Genomic DNA, 22,370 nt, shown 5'->3' on the forward strand with positions numbered 1-22,370 from the left:
TGTTTTGTATCGTGTTTAATTATCTGATTCAATATTTTGTCAGTTTAATGTCATTTAATTGTATTTAATATTTAAACTTCATTAAACCGACAAAATATTGAATAGATAATTAAACACGATACAAAACATGTAAGTATGAAATTAAACAAAATTTTTAAAATAAAATTATTAAAAAATTACAGAGAAAATATTTTACATAATTAAACATTTAAAAAATACCTTTTAAACAAGAATAAGATTAAACACTTAAAAAAATACTAAACATTTAATTAGATTATTAAACCTTTAAAAAGACAAAACATTTAATTAAAAAATTCAATGTTTAATTAGAAAATTAAATCTTAAAGACAATAAAACTTTAAATAGGAATTAAACAGAAAATACAATGAAGTATTTAAAAAGAAAATTAAACATTTAAAAAGAAAAAACATTAAAGATTTAATCAAAAAATATTGGGAAAGGAAAAAAAATTCCAAACAGGCCGATAAAACATTTGAAAAAACAATTAAAAATTGAAAAGACAAAATATTTCTAAATCAAATCAGACATTAGAAAAGAATAAAAGGTGAGAAAAGAGCAAAACTAAACATTTAAGAAGAATCAAACTAAAGACAAAACATTTGAAAAGACACCAGTTAAACTTTAGAAGATCAAATTAAACAGAAGAGACAAAACGATCAAAAAGAGCAAAAACAGATAAATGTCTTACAGCATTTTCTAGTCTGAAATGAAAACATCGAGTTGTTTCTTCAAACATTTCCTCTTTCTGTGTTCTTGGTTTGATTGTGGACAGATTTACTCAGTGCTCATTTCAGAAAACTGCTTTCCGGATAAAGTCCACTAGTAGTTGAAGGCATCGATCAAACTAATGTTACCTTCTGATCTTCACAAACTTTACTGTTCAGTGAAGAGAATCAAAGTTTGTTCAGGATTTTTAAAGAACGCACAGGTGAAGGTCTGAGAAGAACTCAGATGGATGGTCTAAATGTGAAATCAAGACTCATGGTCACAAGTTTTAAGGCTTCTGTTAAGCAGAAAGTTCAAACTAACAGAGAAGTACTGAGAAACTTTTAAAAATGTCAGTCCTCAGGACTGTCTGAAGGTTCAAACTAACAGAGAAGTACTGAGAAACTTTCAAAACTTCAGCACTCAGACTGTCTGAAGGTTCAAACTAACAGAGAACTTACTCAGGAACTTAGAAGATATCAGTCCTTGGACTGTCTGAAGGTTCAATCTAACAGAGAACTACTGTGGGACTTAGAAATTTCAGCCCTCAGACTGTGTGAAAGCTCAGGTCCTGAGGACTCGGGAGGTCTGGAGGCTTTGGAAAAGTCTTGGAACTGAGGGTTCCACCCTCCAGCACAAAGGCTGAAGTCCAACCCCCTGAGAAAAACGGTCGAGTCGAGACTCGAGTGAAAAAAGAACTCGAAAATGGCAAAAAATAGATGATAAATGCGCAAAAAAAAGAAGAATTAGTATCTGAGCGAGTAGCTCAGGAGGATAAGAAGAGGACTACCAAGCGGAGGGTCGCAGGTTCAAGACCCGCCACCGGCCTTTTTCTTTGTTTGTCTTTGTCAGGATTTTGATAAAATTTAAGAAGTGTCTGGTCTTGAACCAGCGACCTGCAGCTCCATAGGCAAATCCTTAACTCACTGAGCTACAGATCAGATAAAAAGAAATGATTTCGTCGTCCCTTTGACATCGTAGTTCCTGAAGTGACCACATGGGTGGAGCCAAGGCGGAGTCTGGGTGGAGTCAGGGCGGAGAGTAGGCGGGGAGGTGGGTGGCGGCCTCCCCCCTCTACTCCCCCACCTCCCCCTACCACCCACCACACCTTCCCCCGCCCGACAAGTTCCTCGAGTCTCCACGAGTTCTTCGAGTCTCCACGGGTTTTCCCGGAGTTTCTGGAGTTTCCACCAGGTCCGAGGCAGAAAAAGTTGTCATGAAGAGGTGTTGAAGTCAGCCAGGATGGACTGACTTTTTACAGTGACTAGAAGGAAGACCACTGGAAGAGCAGGTCTTTAACCACCATCCATAAAATCCATGGAGTCGCTCCAGAGAAATGAAGGGAGGTCAACTTTTATCAACCTCCATTCAGATGTTCAACTTGATATCTTTGACATTTTTAGCACCACAAACCTTTAGTATCACACTTTATTATCATTTCTTAGGACTTTAATGGAATCCACCAGCAGATTTAGTTTTTGTTGACAAACTTTATTCTTGTCGTCGTGAGACTGCAGTATTTAAAACTCTTCCTTTTATTTGACCTCATGTTTATTAGTTTTAGTGGAGAAATTTATTTTAATTGTCCATTAGTCTCTTAAAAAACAAATAATAAATTGGATTAGTCAAGAGGTTAAAATTTCTTACTTTGTCATATTTTAAATATGACAAAAAATATAAAAATAAAGCATCTTGGGACAATTTGACCCGTAATTGGCGTTATATAAATAAAATTGAATTAAAATTGTATGTATCTTGTAATGTTGGAGTAATTCAGCCATATATGTTGGAAAACACATTTTCTTTGTGCATTAATCTGTTGATTGTTTTCTCCAGTATTCATTTCTTGTTTTGGATTATAAAATGTCAAACCCAAATATATTCAGTTTACTGTCATAAACACCAAAATGATTTACATTCATGATGCAGGAATCAGGCAGTTTTTCACTTTTTATCTTAGTTTAGTCAGAAAGATAGTTGATAATGTGTGAATTGTTGCAGCTTGTGAGCCGTAGAAGGTTTTAATCTTTGGGGCCGAGTGTCAAAAAACATTTAGAAACAAACATCAACAAAACACTCAACAAAGATTTGAACATCATTAAAGGGAAATCCAACTTTTGCATGACAATGTCTAATTAAAGGACATTTATTTCCAACGTAAATGTGTGATATTCATCCTCTGGAGCTTTCTCTTCACATCGTCTTCCACCTGGACTGGTTTGGTCGGGAGCATGTGCAACAAACATTTGAAAAACTGCACTTTAACATCGATGAATGACACTGAAGTTTAATCTCTACATAAATGAGACTGAGTCTGGATGTGCTGCTCTGTCATTAACTCCTAAGTTTAGGGAAAGTTCAAACAAAAGAGGACAGTTCAGATAAGACTTGAGAATGAGCTTATTTTGAACAAACATCTCAGACTTTGAGCTTCAGCACCTCTAGCAAGATATTTTAACAACAAGCAACTCAAGAGATCCAGAAGTTGGAGAGAGTTAGCTTTAGCTGAGCCAAAGAACATGTGGGACGCTAACCTAGCAAACATTTCAGACTTCAGAGAAATAATTTACTATTTAATGACAGAGCTACACATCTTAACTCACTCTCATTAAAACAGACTCTAATTCAGTATCATCCATCCATATTAAAGTGCAGTTACCCAAAATGTTTGTTGCATGAGCTCCAACAGAACCTGTCCAGGTAGAAGGCCACTTTGACAAACAGGAAGTGGACGATTCCGAGCAGATTTATAGAAGGGGGAACCGGACTGTACTAAGTGTGGTGGAGTATAGAGGGGTGTTCTGTGTGTTTTAAAGGCTGATAATGATTATTTGTGAGAGATTTGGAGTAGATATTCATTTGCAGTAAATGACAGTGTTTAAAATCTTGGAGTTAAACTTAGAAGAACACAAACTCTAACAGAAAACTTTGTTGATACGTTTTTGTTTTGTTTACAGATGTTAAAGAAAACCTTACCATAGTGTTTTTCACGGCCTACTTTACATTATTTCATCATATGGCACGTTTTGACAGCATGTTGAAAAATCGCATTTTTTTCGACATAGTATACTATGGCGTTTTTTTGCGCCAAAATTCATGATGATTTTTTTTTCAAAGATAACCTTACCATTGTGTTTTCACTGCCTCTTTTACATTATTTCATCATATGGCACGTTTTTACAACATGTTAAAAAATCTCATTTTTTTTCGACATAGAATACTATGGCGTTTTTTTTGCGGCAAAATTCATGTTGATTTTTTTTTCAAAGAAAACCTTTCTGGAGTGTTTTTCACAGCCTACTTTACATTATTTCATCATATGGCATGTTTTCACAACATGTTGAAAAATCGCATTTTTCGACATAGTATACTATGGCGTTTTTGTTGCGCCAAAATTCATGATGATTTTTTTTTTTCGAAGAAAACCTTTCTGAAGTGTTTTTCACAGCCTACTTTGCATTATTTCATCATATGGCACGCTCTAACAACATGTTGAAAAATCCCTTTTTTTTTTCCGACATAGTATACTATGGCATTTTTTTGCACCAAAATTCATGATGATTTTTTTTTCAAAGATAACCTTACCATTGTGTTTTCACTGCCTCTTTTACATTATTTCATCATATGGCACGTTTTTACAACATGTTAAAAAATCTCATTTTTTTTCGACATAGTATACTATGGCGTTTTTTTTGCGGCAAAATTCATGTTGATTTTTTTTTCAAAGAAAACCTTTCTGGAGTGTTTTTCACAGCCTACTTTACATTATTTCATCATATGGCATGTTTTCACAACATGTTGAAAAATCGCATTTTTCGACATAGTATACTATGGCGTTTTTGTTGCGCCAAAATTCATGATGATTTTTTTTTTTTCGAAGAAAACCTTTCTGAAGTGTTTTTCACAGCCTACTTTGCATTATTTCATCATATGGCACGCTCTAACAACATGTTGAAAAATCCCTTTTTTTTTTCCGACATAGTATACTATGGCATTTTTTTGCACCAAAATTCATGATGATTTTTTTTTCAAAGAAAACCTTACCATACTGTTTTCACGGCCTACTTTACATTATTTCATCATATGGCACGTTCTTACAACATGTTGAAAAATGGCTTTTTTTTTCCAACATAGTATACTATGGCATTTTTTTGTGCCAAAATTCATGATTTTTTTTTCAAAGAAACCCTTACCATAGTGTTTTTCACGGCCTACTTTACATTATTTCATCATATAGCACGTTTTTACAACATGTTGAAAAATCCCATTTTTTTTAATGCCTTTTTTTGCGCCAAAATTCATGATTTTTTTTTTCAAAGAAAACCTTTCTGGAGTGTTTTTCACAGCTTACTTTACATTGTTTCATCATATGGCACGTTTTTACAACATGTTGAAAAATGGCTTTTTTTTCCGACATAGTATACTATGGCGTTTTTTTGCGCCAAAATTCATGATGATTTTCTTTTTTCAAAGAAAAGCTTATCTTAATGTTTTTCACGCCCTCCTTTACATTATTTCATCATATGGCACATTTTTACAACATGTTGAAAAATCACATTTTTTTTTCGACTCAGCTGCATGCCTTCGTCCACCCGGCCTCCGTTGACTCGTTCCGCCTGCCGTCTCTGGAGCTGAAGCTGGATTGGAACAGACCAATGTACAGTCCAATCACGATGCCAGCTGCCTCTCAAAAGGCTGCTTCATCTGGCAGGTGGCAGCACTTCTTCTGAGGGGAAGCTGAGCTGGCCCAGCAGAACTTTGGAGATGTGTTCCAGTGGTTGGTGGATGTGTGGGGAGATAGAGAGGGACCTTTGAATTGTTAAGAAAGGAAAACAGGAAACCCATTGGTAGTCTTAGTTTAGAGTGCTACTGCGGTGTGTTTTTGGCCTTGAAGAGGTGAACAGGAAGAGTTGTTTTTCGTATTGATTATCTTTTACTTTGTTCATGGTTGGAATGTCCATCAACGTCAACGTGAAGTTCACTTTTAGTTCTGTTTATTTCTTCTTATTTTACTAACACCCATTTGCTTTTAACCCCCTCACATGTTGTGCTGTTGTAAACTTACTCTTTCAAATAAATACTCGTCTAACCCTCTGGAAACCAGCGTTTGGACTGTTTTTCTGTTGCTCCTCACCTACTTCAGACAGCCAAGACATAATGTTTTGTGGACTAAAGGCTAAACTATGACGTTTTCAGAGCGACATGCTATACTACGATGTTTTTAGACCAAAGGCTATACTCTGACGTTTTCTGGACGACATGCTATACTATGATGTTTTTTGGACGACATGCTATACTATGACGTTTTTAGAGCAAAGGCTATACTATGACGTTTTTAGAGCAACATGCTATACTGTGACGTTTTTAGAGCGACATGCTAGACTATGATGTTTTTAGAGCGACATGCTATACTATGAAAAAATAAAAATAAAATGCGATTTTTGAACATGTTGTAAAAATGTGCCATATGATGAAATAATGTAAAGTAGGCCGTAAAAAAAACACTCCAGAAAGGTTTTCTTTGAAAAAAAAATGAATTTTGGCGCAAAAAAAACACCATAGTATACTATGTCGGAAAAAAAACCCATTTTTCAACATGTTGTAAAAACGTGCCATATGATGAAATAATGTAAAGTAGGCCGTGAAAAACACTATGGTAAATTTTTCTTTGAAAAAAAAATCATCATGAATTTTGGCGCAAAAAAATGCCATAGTATACTATGTCGAAAAAAAAATGCGATTTTTCAACATCTTGTAAAAACGTGCCATATCGTGAAATAATGTAAAGTAGGCCGTGAAAAACACTATGGTCAGGTTTTCTTTGAAAAAAAAATCATCATGAATTTTGGCGCAAAAAAACGCCATAGTATACTATGTCGGAAAAAAAAAATGCGATTTTTCAACATGTAAAAACGTGCCATATGATGAAATAATGTAAAGTAGGCCATGAAAAACACTATGGTAAAGTTTTCTTTGAAAAAAAAATCATCATGAATTTTGGCGCAAAAAAACGCCATTGTATACTATGTCGAAAAAAAAATCTGATTTTTCAACATGTTGTAAAAACGTGCCATATGATGAAATAATGTAAAGTAGGCCATGAAAAACACTATGGTAAGGTTTTCTTTGAAAAAAAATTCATCATGAATTTTGGCGCAAGAAAACGCCATAGTATACTATGTCGGGAAAAAAAAGCCATTTTTCAACATGTTGTAAAAACGTGCCATATGATGAAACAATGTAAAGTAAGCCGTGAAAAACACTATGGTAAGGTTTTCTTGGAAAAAAAATCATCATGAATTTTGCCGCAGAAAAACGCCATAGTATACTATGTCGAAAAAAAATGCAATTTTTCAACATGTTGTAAAAACATGCCATATGATGAAATAATTTAAAGTAGGCCGTGAAAAACACTATGGTAAGGTTTTCTTTGAAAAAAAAAAATCATCATGACTTTTGGCGCAAAAAAACGCCACAGTATACTACGTTGAAAAAAAATGCGATTTTTGAACATGTTGTAAAAACGTGCCATATGATGAAATAATGTAAAGTAGGCCGTGAAAAACATTATGGTAAGGTTTTCTTTGAAAAAAAAATCATCATGAATTTTGTCGCAAAAAAACGCCATACTATACTATGTCGAAAAAAAAATGCGATTTTTCAACATCTTGTAAAAACGTGCCATATGATGAAATAATGTAAAGTAGGCCATGAAAAACACTATGGTAAGGTTTTCTTTGAAAAAAAAATCATCATGAATTTTGGCGCAAAAAAACGCCATAGTATACTATGTCGGAAAAAAAAGCCATTTTTCAACATGTTGTAAAAACGTGCCATATGATGAAACAATGTAAAGTAAGCTGTGAAAAACACTATGGTAAGGTTTTCTTTGAAAAAAAATCATCATGAATTTTGGCGCAAGAAAACGCCACAGTATACTATGTCAAAAAAAAATGTGATTTTTCAACATGTAAAAACGTGCCATATGGTGAAATAATGTAAAGGAGGCCGTGAGAAACACTATGGTAAGGTTTTCTTTGAAAAAAAAATCATCATGAATTTTGGCGCAAAAAAACGCCATAGTATACTATGTCGGAAAAAAAAGCCATTTTTCAACATGTTGTAAAAACGTGCCATATGATGAAATAATGTAAAGTAGGCTGTGAAAAACACTCCAGAAAGGTTTTCTTTGAAAAAATATCATCATGAATTTTGCCGCAGAAAAACGCCATAGTATACTATGTCGAAAAAAAATGCAATTTTTCAACATGTTGTAAAAACATGCCATATGATGAAATAATTTAAAGTAGGCCGTGAAAAACACTATGGTAAGGTTTTCTTTGAAAAAAAAAATCATCATGACTTTTGGCGCAAAAAAACGCCACAGTATACTACGTTGAAAAAAAATGCGATTTTTGAACATGTTGTAAAAACGTGCCATATGATGAAATAATGTAAAGTAGGCCGTGAAAAACATTATGGTAAGGTTTTCTTTGAAAAAAAAATCATCATGAATTTTGGCGCAAAAAAACGCCATACTATACTATGTCGAAAAAAAAATGCGATTTTTCAACATCTTGTAAAAACGTGCCATATGATGAAATAATGTAAAGTAGGCCATGAAAAACACTATGGTAAGGTTTTCTTTGAAAAAAAAATCATCATGAATTTTGGCGCAAAAAAACGCCATAGTATACTATGTCGGAAAAAAAATGCGATTTTTCAACATGTAAAAACGTGCCATATGATGAAATAATGTAAAGTAGGCCGTGAAAAACATTATGGTAAGGTTTTCTTTGAAAAAAAAATCATCATGAATTTTGGCGCAAAAAAACGCCATAGTATACTATGTCGAAAAAAAAATGCGATTTTTCAACATCTTGTAAAAACATGCCATATGATGAAATAATGTAAAGTAGGCCATGAAAAACACTATGGTAAGGTTTTCTTTGAAAAAAAAATCATCATGAATTTTGGCGCAAAAAAAACGCCATAGTATACTATGTCGGAAAAAAAAGCCATTTTTCAACATGTTGTAAAAACGTGCCATATGATGAAACAATGTAAAGTAAGCTGTGAAAAACACTATGGTAAGGTTTTCTTTGAAAAAAAATCATCATGAATTTTGGCGCAAGAAAACGCCACAGTATACTATGTCGAAAAAAAATGTGATTTTTCAACATGTAAAAACGTGCCATATGGTGAAATAATGTAAAGTAGGCCGTGAAAAACACTATGGTAAGGTTTTCTTTGAAAAAAAAATCATCATGAATTTTGGCGCAAAAAAACGCCATAGTATACTATGTCGGAAAAAAAAGCCATTTTTCAACATGTTGTAAAAACGTGCCATATGATGAAACAATGTAAAGTAGGCTGTGAAAAACACTCCAGAAAGGTTTTCTTTGAAAAAACAATCATCGTGACTTTTGGCGCAAAAAAACGCCATAGTATACTACATTGAAAAAAAGTGCGATTTTTGAACATGTTGTAAAAACGTGCCATATGATGAAATAATGTAAAGTAGGCCGTGAAAAACATTATGGTAAGGTTTTCTTTGAAAAAAAAATCATCATGAATTTTGGCGCAAAAAAACGCCATACTATACTATGTCGAAAAAAAAATGCGATTTTTCAACATCTTGTAAAAACGTGCCATATGATGAAATAATGTAAAGTAGGCCATGAAAAACACTATGGTAAGGTTTTCTTTGAAAAAAAAATCATCATGAATTTTGGCGCAAAAAAACGCCATAGTATACTATGTCGGAAAAAAAAGCCATTTTTCAACATGTTGTAAAAACGTGCCATATGATGAAACAATGTAAAGTAAGCTGTGAAAAACACTATGGTAAGGTTTTCTTTGAAAAAAAATCATCATGAATTTTGGCGCAAGAAAACGCCACAGTATACTATGTCGAAAAAAAATGTGATTTTTCAACATGTAAAAACGTGCCATATGGTGAAATAATGTAAAGTAGGCCGTGAAAACCACTATGGTAAGGTTTTCTTTGAAAAAAAATCATCATGAATTTTGGCGCAAAAAAACGCCATAGTATACTATGTCGGAAAAAAAAGCCATTTTTCAACATGTTGTAAAAACGTGCCATATGATGAAACAATGTAAAGTGGGCTGTGAAAAACACTCCAGAAAGGTTTTCTTTGAAAAAACAATCATCGTGACTTTTGGCGCAAAAAAACGCCATAGTATACTATGTCGGGAAAAAAAGCCATTTTTCAACATGTTGTAAAAACGTGCCATATGATGAAATAATGTAAAGTAGGCTGTGAAAAACACTCCAGAAAGGTTTTCTTTGAAAAAAATATCATCATGAATTTTGCCGCAGAAAAACGCCATAGTATACTATGTCGAAAAAAAAATGCAATTTTTCAACATGTTGTAAAAACATGCCATATGATGAAATAATTTAAAGTAGGCCGTGAAAAACACTATGGTAAGGTTTTCTTTGAAAAAAAAAAATCATCATGACTTTTGGCGCAAAAAAACGCCACAGTATACTACGTTGAAAAAAAATGCGATTTTTGAACATGTTGTAAAAACGTGCCATATGATGAAATAATGTAAAGTAGGCCGTGAAAAACATTATGGTAAGGTTTTCTTTGAAAAAAAAATCATCATGAATTTTGGCGCAAAAAAACGCCATACTATACTATGTCGAAAAAAAAATGTGATTTTTCAACATCTTGTAAAAACGTGCCATATGATGAAATAATGTAAAGTAGGCCATGAAAAACACTATGGTAAGGTTTTCTTTGAAAAAAAAATCATCATGAATTTTGGCGCAAAAAAACGCCATAGTATACTATGTCGGAAAAAAAATGCGATTTTTGAACATGTAAAAACGTGCCATATGATGAAATAATGTAAAGTAGGCTGTGAAAAACACTCCAGAAAGGTTTTCTTTGAAAAAACAATCATCGTGACTTTTGGCGCAAAAAAACGCCATAGTATACTATGTCGGAAAAAAAAGCCATTTTTCAACATGTTGTAAAAACGTGCCATATGATGAAATAATGTAAAGTAGGCTGTGAAAAACACTCCAGAAAGGTTTTCTTTGAAAAAATATCATCATGAATTTTGCCGCAGAAAAACGCCATAGTATACTATGTCGAAAAAAAATGCAATTTTTCAACATGTTGTAAAAACATGCCATATGATGAAATAATGTAAAGTAGGCCGTGAAAAACACTATGGTAAGGTTTTCTTTGAAAAAAAAAATCATCATGACTTTTGGCGCAAAAAAACGCCATAGTATACTACATTGAAAAAAAGTGCAATTTTTGAACATGTTGTAAAAACGTGCCATATGATGAAATAATGTAAAGTAGGCCGTGAAAAACATTATGGTAAGGTTTTCTTTGAAAAAAAAATCATCATGAATTTTGGCGCAAAAAAACGCCATAGTATACTATGTCGGAAAAAAAATGCGATTTTTGAACATGTAAAAACGTGCCATATGATGAAATAATGTAAAGTAGGCCGTGAAAAACACTATGGTAAGGTTTTCTTTGAAAAAAAAATCATCATGAATTTTGGCGCAAAAAAACGCCATAGTATACTATGTCGAAAAAAAAATGCGATTTTTCAACATCTTGTAAAAACGTGCCATATGATGAAATAATGTAAAGTAGGCCATGAAAAACACTATGGTAAGGTTTTCTTTGAAAAAAAAATCATCATGAATTTTGGCGCAAAAAAACGCCATAGTATACTATGTCGGAAAAAAAAGCCATTTTTCAACATGTTGTAAAAACGTGCCATATGATGAAACAATGTAAAGTAAGCTGTGAAAAACACTATGGTAAGGTTTTCTTTGAAAAAAAATCATCATGAATTTTGGCGCAAAAAAACGCCATAGTATACTATGTCGAAAAAAAAATGCGATTTTTCAACATCTTGTAAAAACATGCCATATGATGAAATAATGTAAAGTAGGCCATGAAAAACACTATGGTAAGGTTTTCTTTGAAAAAAAAATCATCATGAATTTTGGCGCAAAAAAACGCCATAGTATACTATGTCGGAAAAAAAAGCCATTTTTCAACATGTTGTAAAAACGTGCCATATGATGAAACAATGTAAAGTAAGCTGTGAAAAACACTATGGTAAGGTTTTCTTTGAAAAAAAATCATCATGAATTTTGGCGCAAGAAAACGCCACAGTATACTATGTCGAAAAAAAATGTGATTTTTCAACATGTAAAAACGTGCCATATGGTGAAATAATGTAAAGTAGGCCGTGAGAAACACTATGGTAAGGTTTTCTTTGAAAAAAAAATCATCATGAATTTTGGCGCAAAAAAACGCCATAGTATACTATGTCGGAAAAAAAAGCCATTTTTCAACATGTTGTAAAAACGTGCCATATGATGAAATAATGTAAAGTAGGCTGTGAAAAACACTCCAGAAAGGTTTTCTTTGAAAAAACAATCATCGTGACTTTTGGCGCAAAAAAACGCCATAGTATACTATGTCGGAAAAAAAAGCCATTTTTCAACATGTTGTAAAAACGTGCCATATGATGAAATAATGTAAAGTAGGCTGTGAAAAACACTCCAGAAAGGTTTTCTTTGAAAAAATATCATCATGAATTTTGCCGCAGAAAAACGCCATAGTATACTATGTCGAAAAAAAATGCAATTTTTCAACATGTTGTAAAAACATGCCATATGATGAAATAATGTAAAGTAGGCCGTGAAAAACACTATGGTAAGGTTTTCTTTGAAAAAAAAAATCATCATGACTTTTGGCGCAAAAAAACGCCATAGTATACTACATTGAAAAAAAGTGCGATTTTTGAACATGTTGTAAAAACGTGCCATATGATGAAATAATGTAAAGTAGGCCGTGAAAAACATTATGGTAAGGTTTTCTTTGAAAAAAAAATCATCATGAATTTTGGCGCAAAAAAACGCCATAGTATACTATGTCGGAAAAAAAATGCGATTTTTGAACATGTAAAAACGTGCCATATGATGAAATAATGTAAAGTAGGCCGTGAAAAACATTATGGTAAGGTTTTCTTTGAAAAAAAAATCATCATGAATTTTGGCGCAAAAAAACGCCATAGTATACTATGTCGAAAAAAAAATGCGATTTTTCAACATCTTGTAAAAACGTGCCATATGATGAAATAATGTAAAGTAGGCCATGAAAAACACTATGGTAAGGTTTTCTTTGAAAAAAAAATCATCATGAATTTTGGCGCAAAAAAACGCCATAGTATACTATGTCGGAAAAAAAAGCCATTTTTCAACATGTTGTAAAAACGTGCCATATGATGAAACAATGTAAAGTAAGCTGTGAAAAACACTATGGTAAGGTTTTCTTTGAAAAAAAATCATCATGAATTTTGGCGCAAAAAAACGCCATAGTATACTATGTCGAAAAAAAAATGTGATTTTCCCACATGTTGTAAAAACGTGCCATATGATGAAATAATGTAAAGTAGGCCATGAAAAACACTATGGTAAGGTTTTCTTTGAAAAAAAAAATCATCATGAATTTTGGCGCAAAAACGCCATAGTATACTATGTCGAAAAAAATTCTACTTTTGATAAAACTGGGCTTGTAGCACATTGTCTACCTTACAATGATGGGAACAAGGCATCGTTCATGTTTTGACAACATTCATCTGAGTTATTGATGCTGGAAGTCTGAATCTGTGAATATCGTCACAACTTCATTGAACTGTGGCCTCGGCAGCCGTGGTGAGTGTCCTTTATTTTCATTTCTGAAAGGTGGCAACCCTACTCACAGACCTCCTGTGAAGTTTTGTTTTGGTTCTCATCTAAGACACTCATTAATCCTGCAGACACTCAAACCACTTTTGGATTGTTTACACATTTTTTTTAGTAAGAAGTAGGTTAAAGATTTATAAGAATGCCTGGCAATCACGTATAGTCACGTGGATTATGAAATGGTGTGTGGTAAGTACAGTTGATTGGCTAAACCCCACTCTTGCTGCCTTTCATGCACAGTGGTGTCAACAAAACGGATAACGAGTTCACATTCACATTAAAAACCATACCAAGTTGAAGCGGAGGATGCCCATAGCCTTGTTTATTGGTAGTTTATTACTGTACATCCATCTGTTCATGAGTCATGTACATATATCTTTGTCTCCCTCACACACACACACACACACACACACAGAACACTCAAGATTATATAAAAAGGACTCATGTTTCTGTGCAGGATTCAATCACAGTCAGATCTCTGAAGAACATTTGCATCTGGATACACCGTGCACATACACATATATGCACACACACCACAAATATATGCATATGGCCTTACGCCTTGATTTACACAGATCACAATCAAAGATGTAGAAAAGTGATGAACTGATAGGCAAACCAGCGGTAATCAAGTGAACTTATGTCTTTTAACATATAAACTAACACTACATCTGTCTTTGTGGGTCCGTGGTGCATGTGCTTCCGTTTTTATCAGAAGAGGAAGGCCAAAGACACATTATCTTTTTCTCAGGGATCTTTTTCAATTTCAAAACAAACTCGAAATGCATTGTTTAACAATTATTCAAGTAATGTGTGATCTGTATACTATACTTGACACCCTGGTGTAACTTTGGAACATACCTGACAGAGAGATTTTGCAATGCTACATTTTGTTGTTTATCTACTATAATCCCCTGAGTGTGACCCATACATTCACCAGAGCTGACTGACCGAAAACTAAGTGGCTTTGATCAAATTCTTGATGTACGTAATCTCACAGTCTCCGTATCGATGTTTTAACAATGGTGAGCAGAGTGGGAAAAGCTAAATATTTACCGGACTCAAAAAGGACTTTTTATTTTCTCCTACTGGCTGGCAAAATGTTAAATATATTAATTGAAAATGAGATGTGCTTCATGGAGTGATCTATAACGCCTTTGTAAAAATAGTCACCTTTATAATGAAGCAGGATTGTTAGCTAGATAAGTGAACAGTGCCCAGACCAGCACTTTTTTCACTTAAAACCCTCATTAATGTACATGCCATCACCTCAAAAAGTTGCTATTGCAAACAACGTTCACTCTCCTCTTAGGTTAATTGCGGATATCCACTAGCTTCTGATGGAAATATCTGCAACATTAGAGGCTAAATGCACCAGCATGTTTACTAAGTTTCTAATGGTATCTGCCAGCTGTTCAGGGGTGAGCATGGAGCTTACAGTGGTTCATCAGAGCTTTTTCTCTGAATGCTGCTGCAGCAAATCAAATGACTGAAAACGGTGACAGCAAACCTACACAGTCAAAATCTGTTCCCATTGCATGTACCATTTATAATAGCAGGCAAATATACTTCAGCAAATGAGACGGGTGCGATTGGATGTGTGTTGCATCAAAACATTGGATTTGTCGTCTTTGAAAGTGAGGTCAACTTCAACAGCCCTTGATGGGTAAAAAATGGTGAACAGCCAATCAAAAACTGCAACTTGTGTCTCATGTGGTGTGACATCAGCGACTTGGCATTGAATCTGCACTCAAATCTGATCCCGGTCTACACACTCCAGCACCGTCTGTGGAGGTATTCACCAAAAAGGTGGTAAAAAAGTGATGTAACCAAAGTATGTTTCCTGTGATGGCGTCAGGGTGAACAGTGTTGGAAATCCAGAATTAAGACGAGATGTGATGATATTTTTCTCACTCTGAGTGACACATGCAGTTGGAACAGTCCATAAATCTGCAGGACAGAAAGCTAGAAGACACTAAAGCTTTGATGTCAATACTCATACAGGTAACCTCTTTCCACACTGCAAAGCCATTTTTTGTTTATACACTGGTTAGTGCAACTTTTTAAGTCCATATCAATGATCTGTGAGCAGCTTGGTTGTACTCAGAGCTAACTTTATGTAATCCTGCTTCATGACAGAACCCTGGTATCATGAAACACCCAGAAAAGAGGACCTCTTGTTCATCCTAAACCTTTGAATATAATGAAAAAGGAGGAATTTTCTGATGTACATCCGCGTCCTCAACTTGAACACTCCTGTGAGTGAGCCAAGGTCAGTAGATAAGTAAGAGAGGCCATGTAAAGGTGTTAAGGACAAAAGCGATTGTGTGCTTTAGTGTCGACACGTGACCACAGAGAAAAGGGAAACAACCATGGCATTCCTTTGCAAAAATTAAGAGGCCTGTTTCATGAATGCACACATTATATGCACACTCAAACGCTTATAAATTACTACAACAAAAAAGATAACAAAGACTGGTTATGGCAAAGAAATATTTCAAAGAAAGAACCCTGCTTTACAGAGTAAAGAGTATCTCTTCATGTCTGATTTGTCTGTTTTTTGCTTGTTTCTCTGACACACACACATACACACATAAGTTTTACAAGCATCGACTGCCTCTCTTTCAACTTAACAGTAAACAAACCTTAAGATTCTAAAAAAAAAAGGAGAAGAAAAAAAATATTTTCTCTCTTCATAACCAGTGGGCATCTTTACAATTAACTTGTTCTCCTGCGACTCAGAAGCAGTTGCTAGGCAGCCTGTCCATCACCTGGACACATATAACGCTGAAGACAACGTGTTCCAGGTAAAGTGTAGCACAAAGACCCATTCACACTATGGACAGTACAGTCAGAGTGTGCGATTGTCACTGGGTTAGGGTGATGCACAGTGAAGTGTGCAGAGACATGAGAGGAGGCGAGACAATGTCCGGTACTTGAAGAGTGACATTATTGAGTTCAGCTATTCTGGCCACCAGCCTGACATGTTACTGTAAGACTAGTATGTCTGCTACAGGGTTGATTTGGATGAAGGCTCCTTTGGAGTTCCATGTTACGTTGCCTCCGCGGCCTCTAGTAAGGATCTGGAGCACCAGACCAACTCTTACAAAAGCACTGGGGTGTATTTTTTGCAAGTGAAGTTGGCGGTGTGGCATATGAAAGTGTTTGTGTTATCATGGTCTGACTGTGCCACGTGCTTCGGTTAGGGAACACAAAAGTGACAAAATTCCAGTTGTGGCTCACGGACCTCAATTCAAGAGTCCAGTCTCCAGCTCTAGTTCCTAAATCCATAACACTGCTCATGGCTGCTTCTTCTCTGACATCGTATAGGCTGGCGGCAGTTTGCAGTGGCATGACAGTGCGCCAGTTTGCCCAATGGTTCAAAGGTGAATTTACTCCGAAAACAAGTGTGGGGCTGCTGGATTTGTAAACAAGGCTGTAGATAAGGTAATGTGTGGGGGAACGGGTCAAAGAGAAAAAAGGGGGGATCAATGTAAACAGAAATACTGGAGTATTTCAAGATGGGTAGTTTTTCAGGAGCTTTACAGCCATTGTGATTCGGTGACAGAGCTGGGAAGCAGTGGCGGTTTAAGATCAGCTGCAGTCGGGCTAGTCCGGTCTGAAGATGGGGATCTTAGGTAGGAATTCTATTAGGATTACCTGCAGGCGAAAAGAGAAAAGGTTTTTAGTGGTGAGTCAGGGATGAGTTTTAAATTCATCTAGTGTGAGACAAGTAAGCCCCTTACAGACATGCTCTCCTTTGCATTAATCTGACAGCAACTCTATGTGTTGGCTTCATGTCTGCAAGGTCGTACGTAATAACATTTCTGTACCACGTCCAACGCAGCACAAGTCTGACCTGCTGTCACATTAACAGATAGTCATGCACAAACAACGATTGTTTGGGTTGTGTGAAGCCATTTGGGGAAGGTTTTGTATACAGTTCAGCCCCAATATTGATCAAAAAACATCACAGAGACCAAACACACCATTTGTGTGCAAAAATCATTAAACACATTTCTCATTTACTTTGCTATACAATGTCAGATCTATTTACAAACAGAAATTTCCATAAAAATAAAACTTTGCTGCAATAAAGACAGCCGCTAACAGTTTAGATTAATGATACTAAAAATGATTACAATCTGTGTCTGTCGTCTCCCCCCCAGGAAACATTAACAGGAAGTGCAGTTTAGTTTGTTACTTCCAGCTGTTTGTTTTTCTTTGAGTTTACTAAATACCTGCAGCATCAGACAGCAGCAGGATCCATATGAGCGTCTCCAAAGTGAGAGTTGCTCACATGGAACAACAAAACAACAGCGCCAGAAACTTCATTAAATACTCAGAATTAGAAATTATCCCAGTAAAGTAAAACAGTAGTTAGATTATCATCACATAGACAGGAAATTGGGCAGTTACTTATTTGGACAATTTGATACATTTTCTATCAATTTATATTCAGTGTGTTGTTTGTTAGTGCAATATTATACATTACACATCACTATATGTTCCACTCGATCTCACCTGAATGACAAATATTGCATTTGTACAGTGGCTCTCTCAGGCATAGTGGGGTATATTTCTGAACGAATCCATAAAGGACATGAGCAGAAATGTGACACATATCTCAATGACAGAATATTGTCACGCTAACAAGACTGATGAAGCCAGCAAAGTAGTGTCACAGATGTCTGAAAAGGGCTTTTTTTTCAAGTGGTATTCATTTCGCTACAGTCTTTCTACTGAACTAGCTTCCACTTTCAGGTCATACTGGGTCACTGTAAGCAATACTGCAAATTAATGTGCAGGACTGCTAGTGGGAATATCGGATTGAAATAATTTTTGCAATATAAAGATCAAACTCATCAACGCATTAGCTATTCATTCACTGGATTATCCACAAACATACTTTTCCATATGATAACATTATCAACAATGACTGTGTATAAAAGGCCCTACACTGTGTCATTTGTCATTAGTTGTAACAGAAAACGCACGTTCAGACCAACAAGGTTCGATCACCTGGTAAGTGTGCTTTCATCAAAAGTTTTGGGACAAAGACAGCCATGCTGAGGCTCAGAGCTAAAGCACTAACCAGCACAAATACTTACATATTCCATCATGTTGTTGGTTTCACACTTCCTTTTGCTTAGCCTCCAATGCAAACACAACTGCAGACAGAGTGTAAAAGTGATCAGAGTGTTTTCTGCAACATATCTTATCAAGGTCTACTATTAGTACACACAAATCCTTCGATGCCATCACTTCTCACCTTGTGGTAAAGCCTGCTATTCTCCCACTCCAAAAGTTTCTCTATAGATCTTCTCGTCTGGAAGGCAAATTAAACATCAGATATTGCTCTAATACAAAGTGTCACACATTAAACTGTCACAGAATTCTTTTGATTTTGGTTTACTATGGTATTGCTGCACATGCTACAGACGTTGTTGGATGTTGTTTAAGATAGAGATGCATGTGAGGGAGCGACCGTGAAGGAGGAATATCTCACCCTCTTGCTGAGGCAGATCACAGGCCACAAACTGAAGCCCAGCGTGCAACAGCAGCAGAGGCAGCCACACAGGAGCCACCGCACATTCACTGGGAGTGTTTTCCTCAGGCAGCTGTTTACACGGTTGATACTGGCTTTGAATTCCTCTGGTGCCACCTAGAGAAACACACATTTATAGGATAGTTAATATAACAACATTTTAGATCAGGTAGTCAATCTGTGTTTCTAATTTGTGATCACAGAATGGACGGAGAAAACACAACATTAAGGATTTGTGGCATTACATGCACATGTCAGCCAGTGGCTACAATGCAAATGTTGTGAAGCAGGTATGAGAAATGGACTTTTCCCACTGTTAATTTGAATTACAACAACATACTCACCTTTCCTGTAAGTGCTGAAGGAAATTCTGACTCAAATTTATTACTAAGCCCAAACCTGTGGGGTGAAGAGGGAAAAAAAGACATGTTACTATATCTACATTAAGCCAACGATAAAACTGCAAAGCCCAGCAGGTATCAGGGGTAAATTATTAATATTCACATTTAATATGCATCACGGCAGACCTTTGGAGGTGCACCGGGACTTTTATCAGAACCCCATAACAAAGACATAATAATAATATTGTCACAGGAGGACCAGTCTGACATATCATATACAACATTTAACAGAGGTCATGATGAAGATGATGCACAGGTGTACTAAGACACTGCAATCCCCATTATGTCCACATACCTTAGTTCTAAATCAAAATAAGTGTAGAGAAGCTGTTCCTTTCTTTAGCTTGATGCATTTTACTGTTTATTTTGGATTAAACAGCCATGTGTAACTAGTGGCCATCAGGGCCATCAACAGAAATAAAAAGAGAGGGTGTTGACATCCAGTGTGCTCCTAAATATGACAACATTTCACTGTTAAATCTGAAGTCTAAAACCAAATGATTTCGGCCTGCAGGTAACACACTGACCACCAGACTGAAACTAGACACAACATTCATGAACTTCCAACCACTGCCGAAATTTTAGTTGATATTTTACCGGACATATCTGACTTTGAGTAAAGTTAGCAACGCGGAAGTACGGTTCATTAATGCTAACTGTGTTTAGAAATCAGAAATACGTATATGTAATGATTAATTCAGTGGTAAGAACACCTATTTGTTGGCGGCATGCAGGAAAGTGTAGTCTCGATACGGAATCTTCTGTTGCCATGCTCGTTACCAAGCAGCTCAGGTAGTCTGTGTTGAAGTCCCGAAAAAGTGAAACTAATAACAAGGACATGCTGTCTGGACGTGGCAACAGCAAAAATAATAGCATTATGTATCGTGTGTTTGATACAGAACGGGCACGTTTGTATGAATAAAGCTAAAAACGAAAGCCAAACCTATCCAGCCACTCCTCGCTGTTAGCTCGCTGCTAAGTTAGCAGCTAGCTGGCTAAGCTAGGTCACCGGAGGTACACAGTTAGCTGCCCGGTTACACACGTAGCCTGCGGCCGTTGATCAATTCATGGCAACGGTAAACTGCCGTGTCGATCCCCGTGATAGTTGCCGGTAACTCACACAGTGACGTGGCCGGACCCTCGCACCACCACCGGGTCCGGAGCGTACTTGAGGAGCTGCTCCTCCGCGGCCCTGTCCTCGTCCTCCTCTTCCTCCTCCTCCTCTTCGTAGATCTCATCAAAGTCCTCCATCATCGCACGACTCGGCCTCGCGCTTCCCGGGAGAGACACCGGGAGCGACACGATGCCGACCGACAGCGAAACCTTATCGAGAAAAAAAACACGGAGGGAACCGGGAAGACGACCTCAGAAATACCAAGCAGACCCGGAGACGAAACAGCTCACATCGTTCAGCGAGCTCCGAAACAAAACATCAACATCCGCCGCAAGAACCGTACGACACAGGAAGAGGGACCGACGTTGCTTTTTTTATTTCTTTTTGATTTTTTACAAAAACTACATTTACAATAAAAATGGTTTTAAAATAGATGAATATGTTTGATTTTATAGCTACATTTTATAATAAATAGGGACATGTATTTTTCCTGTTCAATGAAACTAAAGCTATTCCTCTGTCCTGCTTTTGCTAGTATTTTTTTTTTTTGCCTCCTTCATACTATATTTTGCATACCTCCTCTCGAGAATTAATACTCGAGACATGCTTTCTTTCTTTCTTTCTTTCTTACAAAAAATTGTTTACAAAAAAAGACCTTTGTAAAACACAGAACTTGTCATTTTTGTATAAAGGAAATTGTGTGGAATTTTACTGACAATTTTATAATAAACAGTGCTGGGTTTCTCCTCCTGCTTATTGAAACTAGAAATACCTCTACACTCTGTTTTACTGTGTTTTTTGTATACCTACACATTTCTTAGTGTTTTTACATTCTTTATACTATATTTTGCATACATATGTGCATTTGATCTGCCCCTTTAAGGCTAGTTTAAGGGTCCGTGTACGAATCTGGTAATTGGATTTTCCGTTCTGAAACGGCTATTGAAAAACAAAAACGAGTGGTTATTTGATTTTCGTTTTAAAATACAAAAATTAAAATTGAAATACAAGGCGTTTTTCCTTTTCATGATCAAAAGGGGATATACGATTTTTTTTAAATGCTTTGATTTTCGTTTTATATTTAGAATAACAAGAAAGTAAAATCAGTAAGAGACAGAAACGAAAAAAGGTCAGTTTTTTCATTTTCTGAGACCGGAAGTGTGGATAGGGTTGCCACCTTTCAGAAATGAAAATAAAGGACACTCACCTCGGCTGCCGAGGCCACAGTTCAATGAAGTTGTAAAGATATTCACAGATTCAGACTTCCAGCATCAATAACTCAGATAAATGTTGTCAAAACATGAACGATGCCTTGTTCCCATCATTGTAAGGTAGACAATGTGCTACAAGCCCAGTTTTATCAAAAGTAGCATTTTTTTTCGACATAGTATACTATGGCGTTTTTTGCACCAAAATTCATGATTATTTTTTTTTTCAAAGAAAACCTTACCATAGTGTTTTTCACAGCCTACTTTACATTATTTCACCATATGGCACGTTTTTACAACATGTTGAAAAATCGCATTTTTTTTTCGACATAGTATACTATGGCGTTTTTTTTGCGCCAAAATTCATGATGAATTTTTTTTCAAAGAAAACCTTTCTGGATTGTTTTTCATGGCCTATTTTACATTATTTCATCATATGGCACATTTTTACAACATGTTCAAAAATCGCATTTTTTTTTTGACATAGTATACTATGGCGTTTTTTTTGCGCCAAAATTCATGATGAATTTTTTTTCAAAGAAAACCTTTCTGGATTGTTTTTCATGGCCTACTCTACATTATTTCATCATATGGCACGTTTTTACAACATGTTGAA

The 22,370-nt window shown here is 35.7% G+C and overlaps 1 protein-coding gene across 1 annotated transcript; it reads right to left on the reverse strand.

The window, feature by feature from the left end:
• Positions 1 to 13,777: 13,777 nt before the first annotated feature.
• Positions 13,778 to 20,869, reverse strand: chic2 (cysteine-rich hydrophobic domain 2). Its single transcript, XM_023298055.3, has 6 exons — positions 20,553 to 20,869; positions 19,376 to 19,430; positions 18,993 to 19,148; positions 18,756 to 18,812; positions 18,595 to 18,654; positions 13,778 to 17,143 (listed from the first exon to the last, which is right to left on the reverse strand). The coding sequence occupies exons 1-6, from the start codon at positions 20,684 to 20,686 to the stop codon at positions 17,093 to 17,095; spliced, it is 513 nt and encodes a 170-aa protein (XP_023153823.1). The 5' UTR covers positions 20,687 to 20,869; the 3' UTR covers positions 13,778 to 17,092.
• Between the last annotated feature and the right edge of the window lie 1,501 nt (positions 20,870 to 22,370).

Source organism: Amphiprion ocellaris, chromosome 4, assembly GCF_022539595.1.
Source record: "Amphiprion ocellaris isolate individual 3 ecotype Okinawa chromosome 4, ASM2253959v1, whole genome shotgun sequence".
In the NCBI taxonomy this organism is placed as follows: domain Eukaryota; kingdom Metazoa; phylum Chordata; class Actinopteri; family Pomacentridae; genus Amphiprion; species Amphiprion ocellaris.

Coding starts and splice junctions, on each gene's coding strand:
- chic2 (XM_023298055.3), bottom strand. CDS start 20,686: ATGATGGAGGACTTTGATGAGATCTACGAAGAGGAGGAGGAGGAAGAG. Junction 19,431..20,552: donor GGGTCCGGCCACGTCACTGT/GTGAGTTACCGG, acceptor TTCACCCCACAG/GTTTGGGCTTAGTAATAAAT. Junction 19,149..19,375: donor CTTCAGCACTTACAGGAAAG/GTGAGTATGTTG, acceptor GTGTTTCTCTAG/GTGGCACCAGAGGAATTCAA.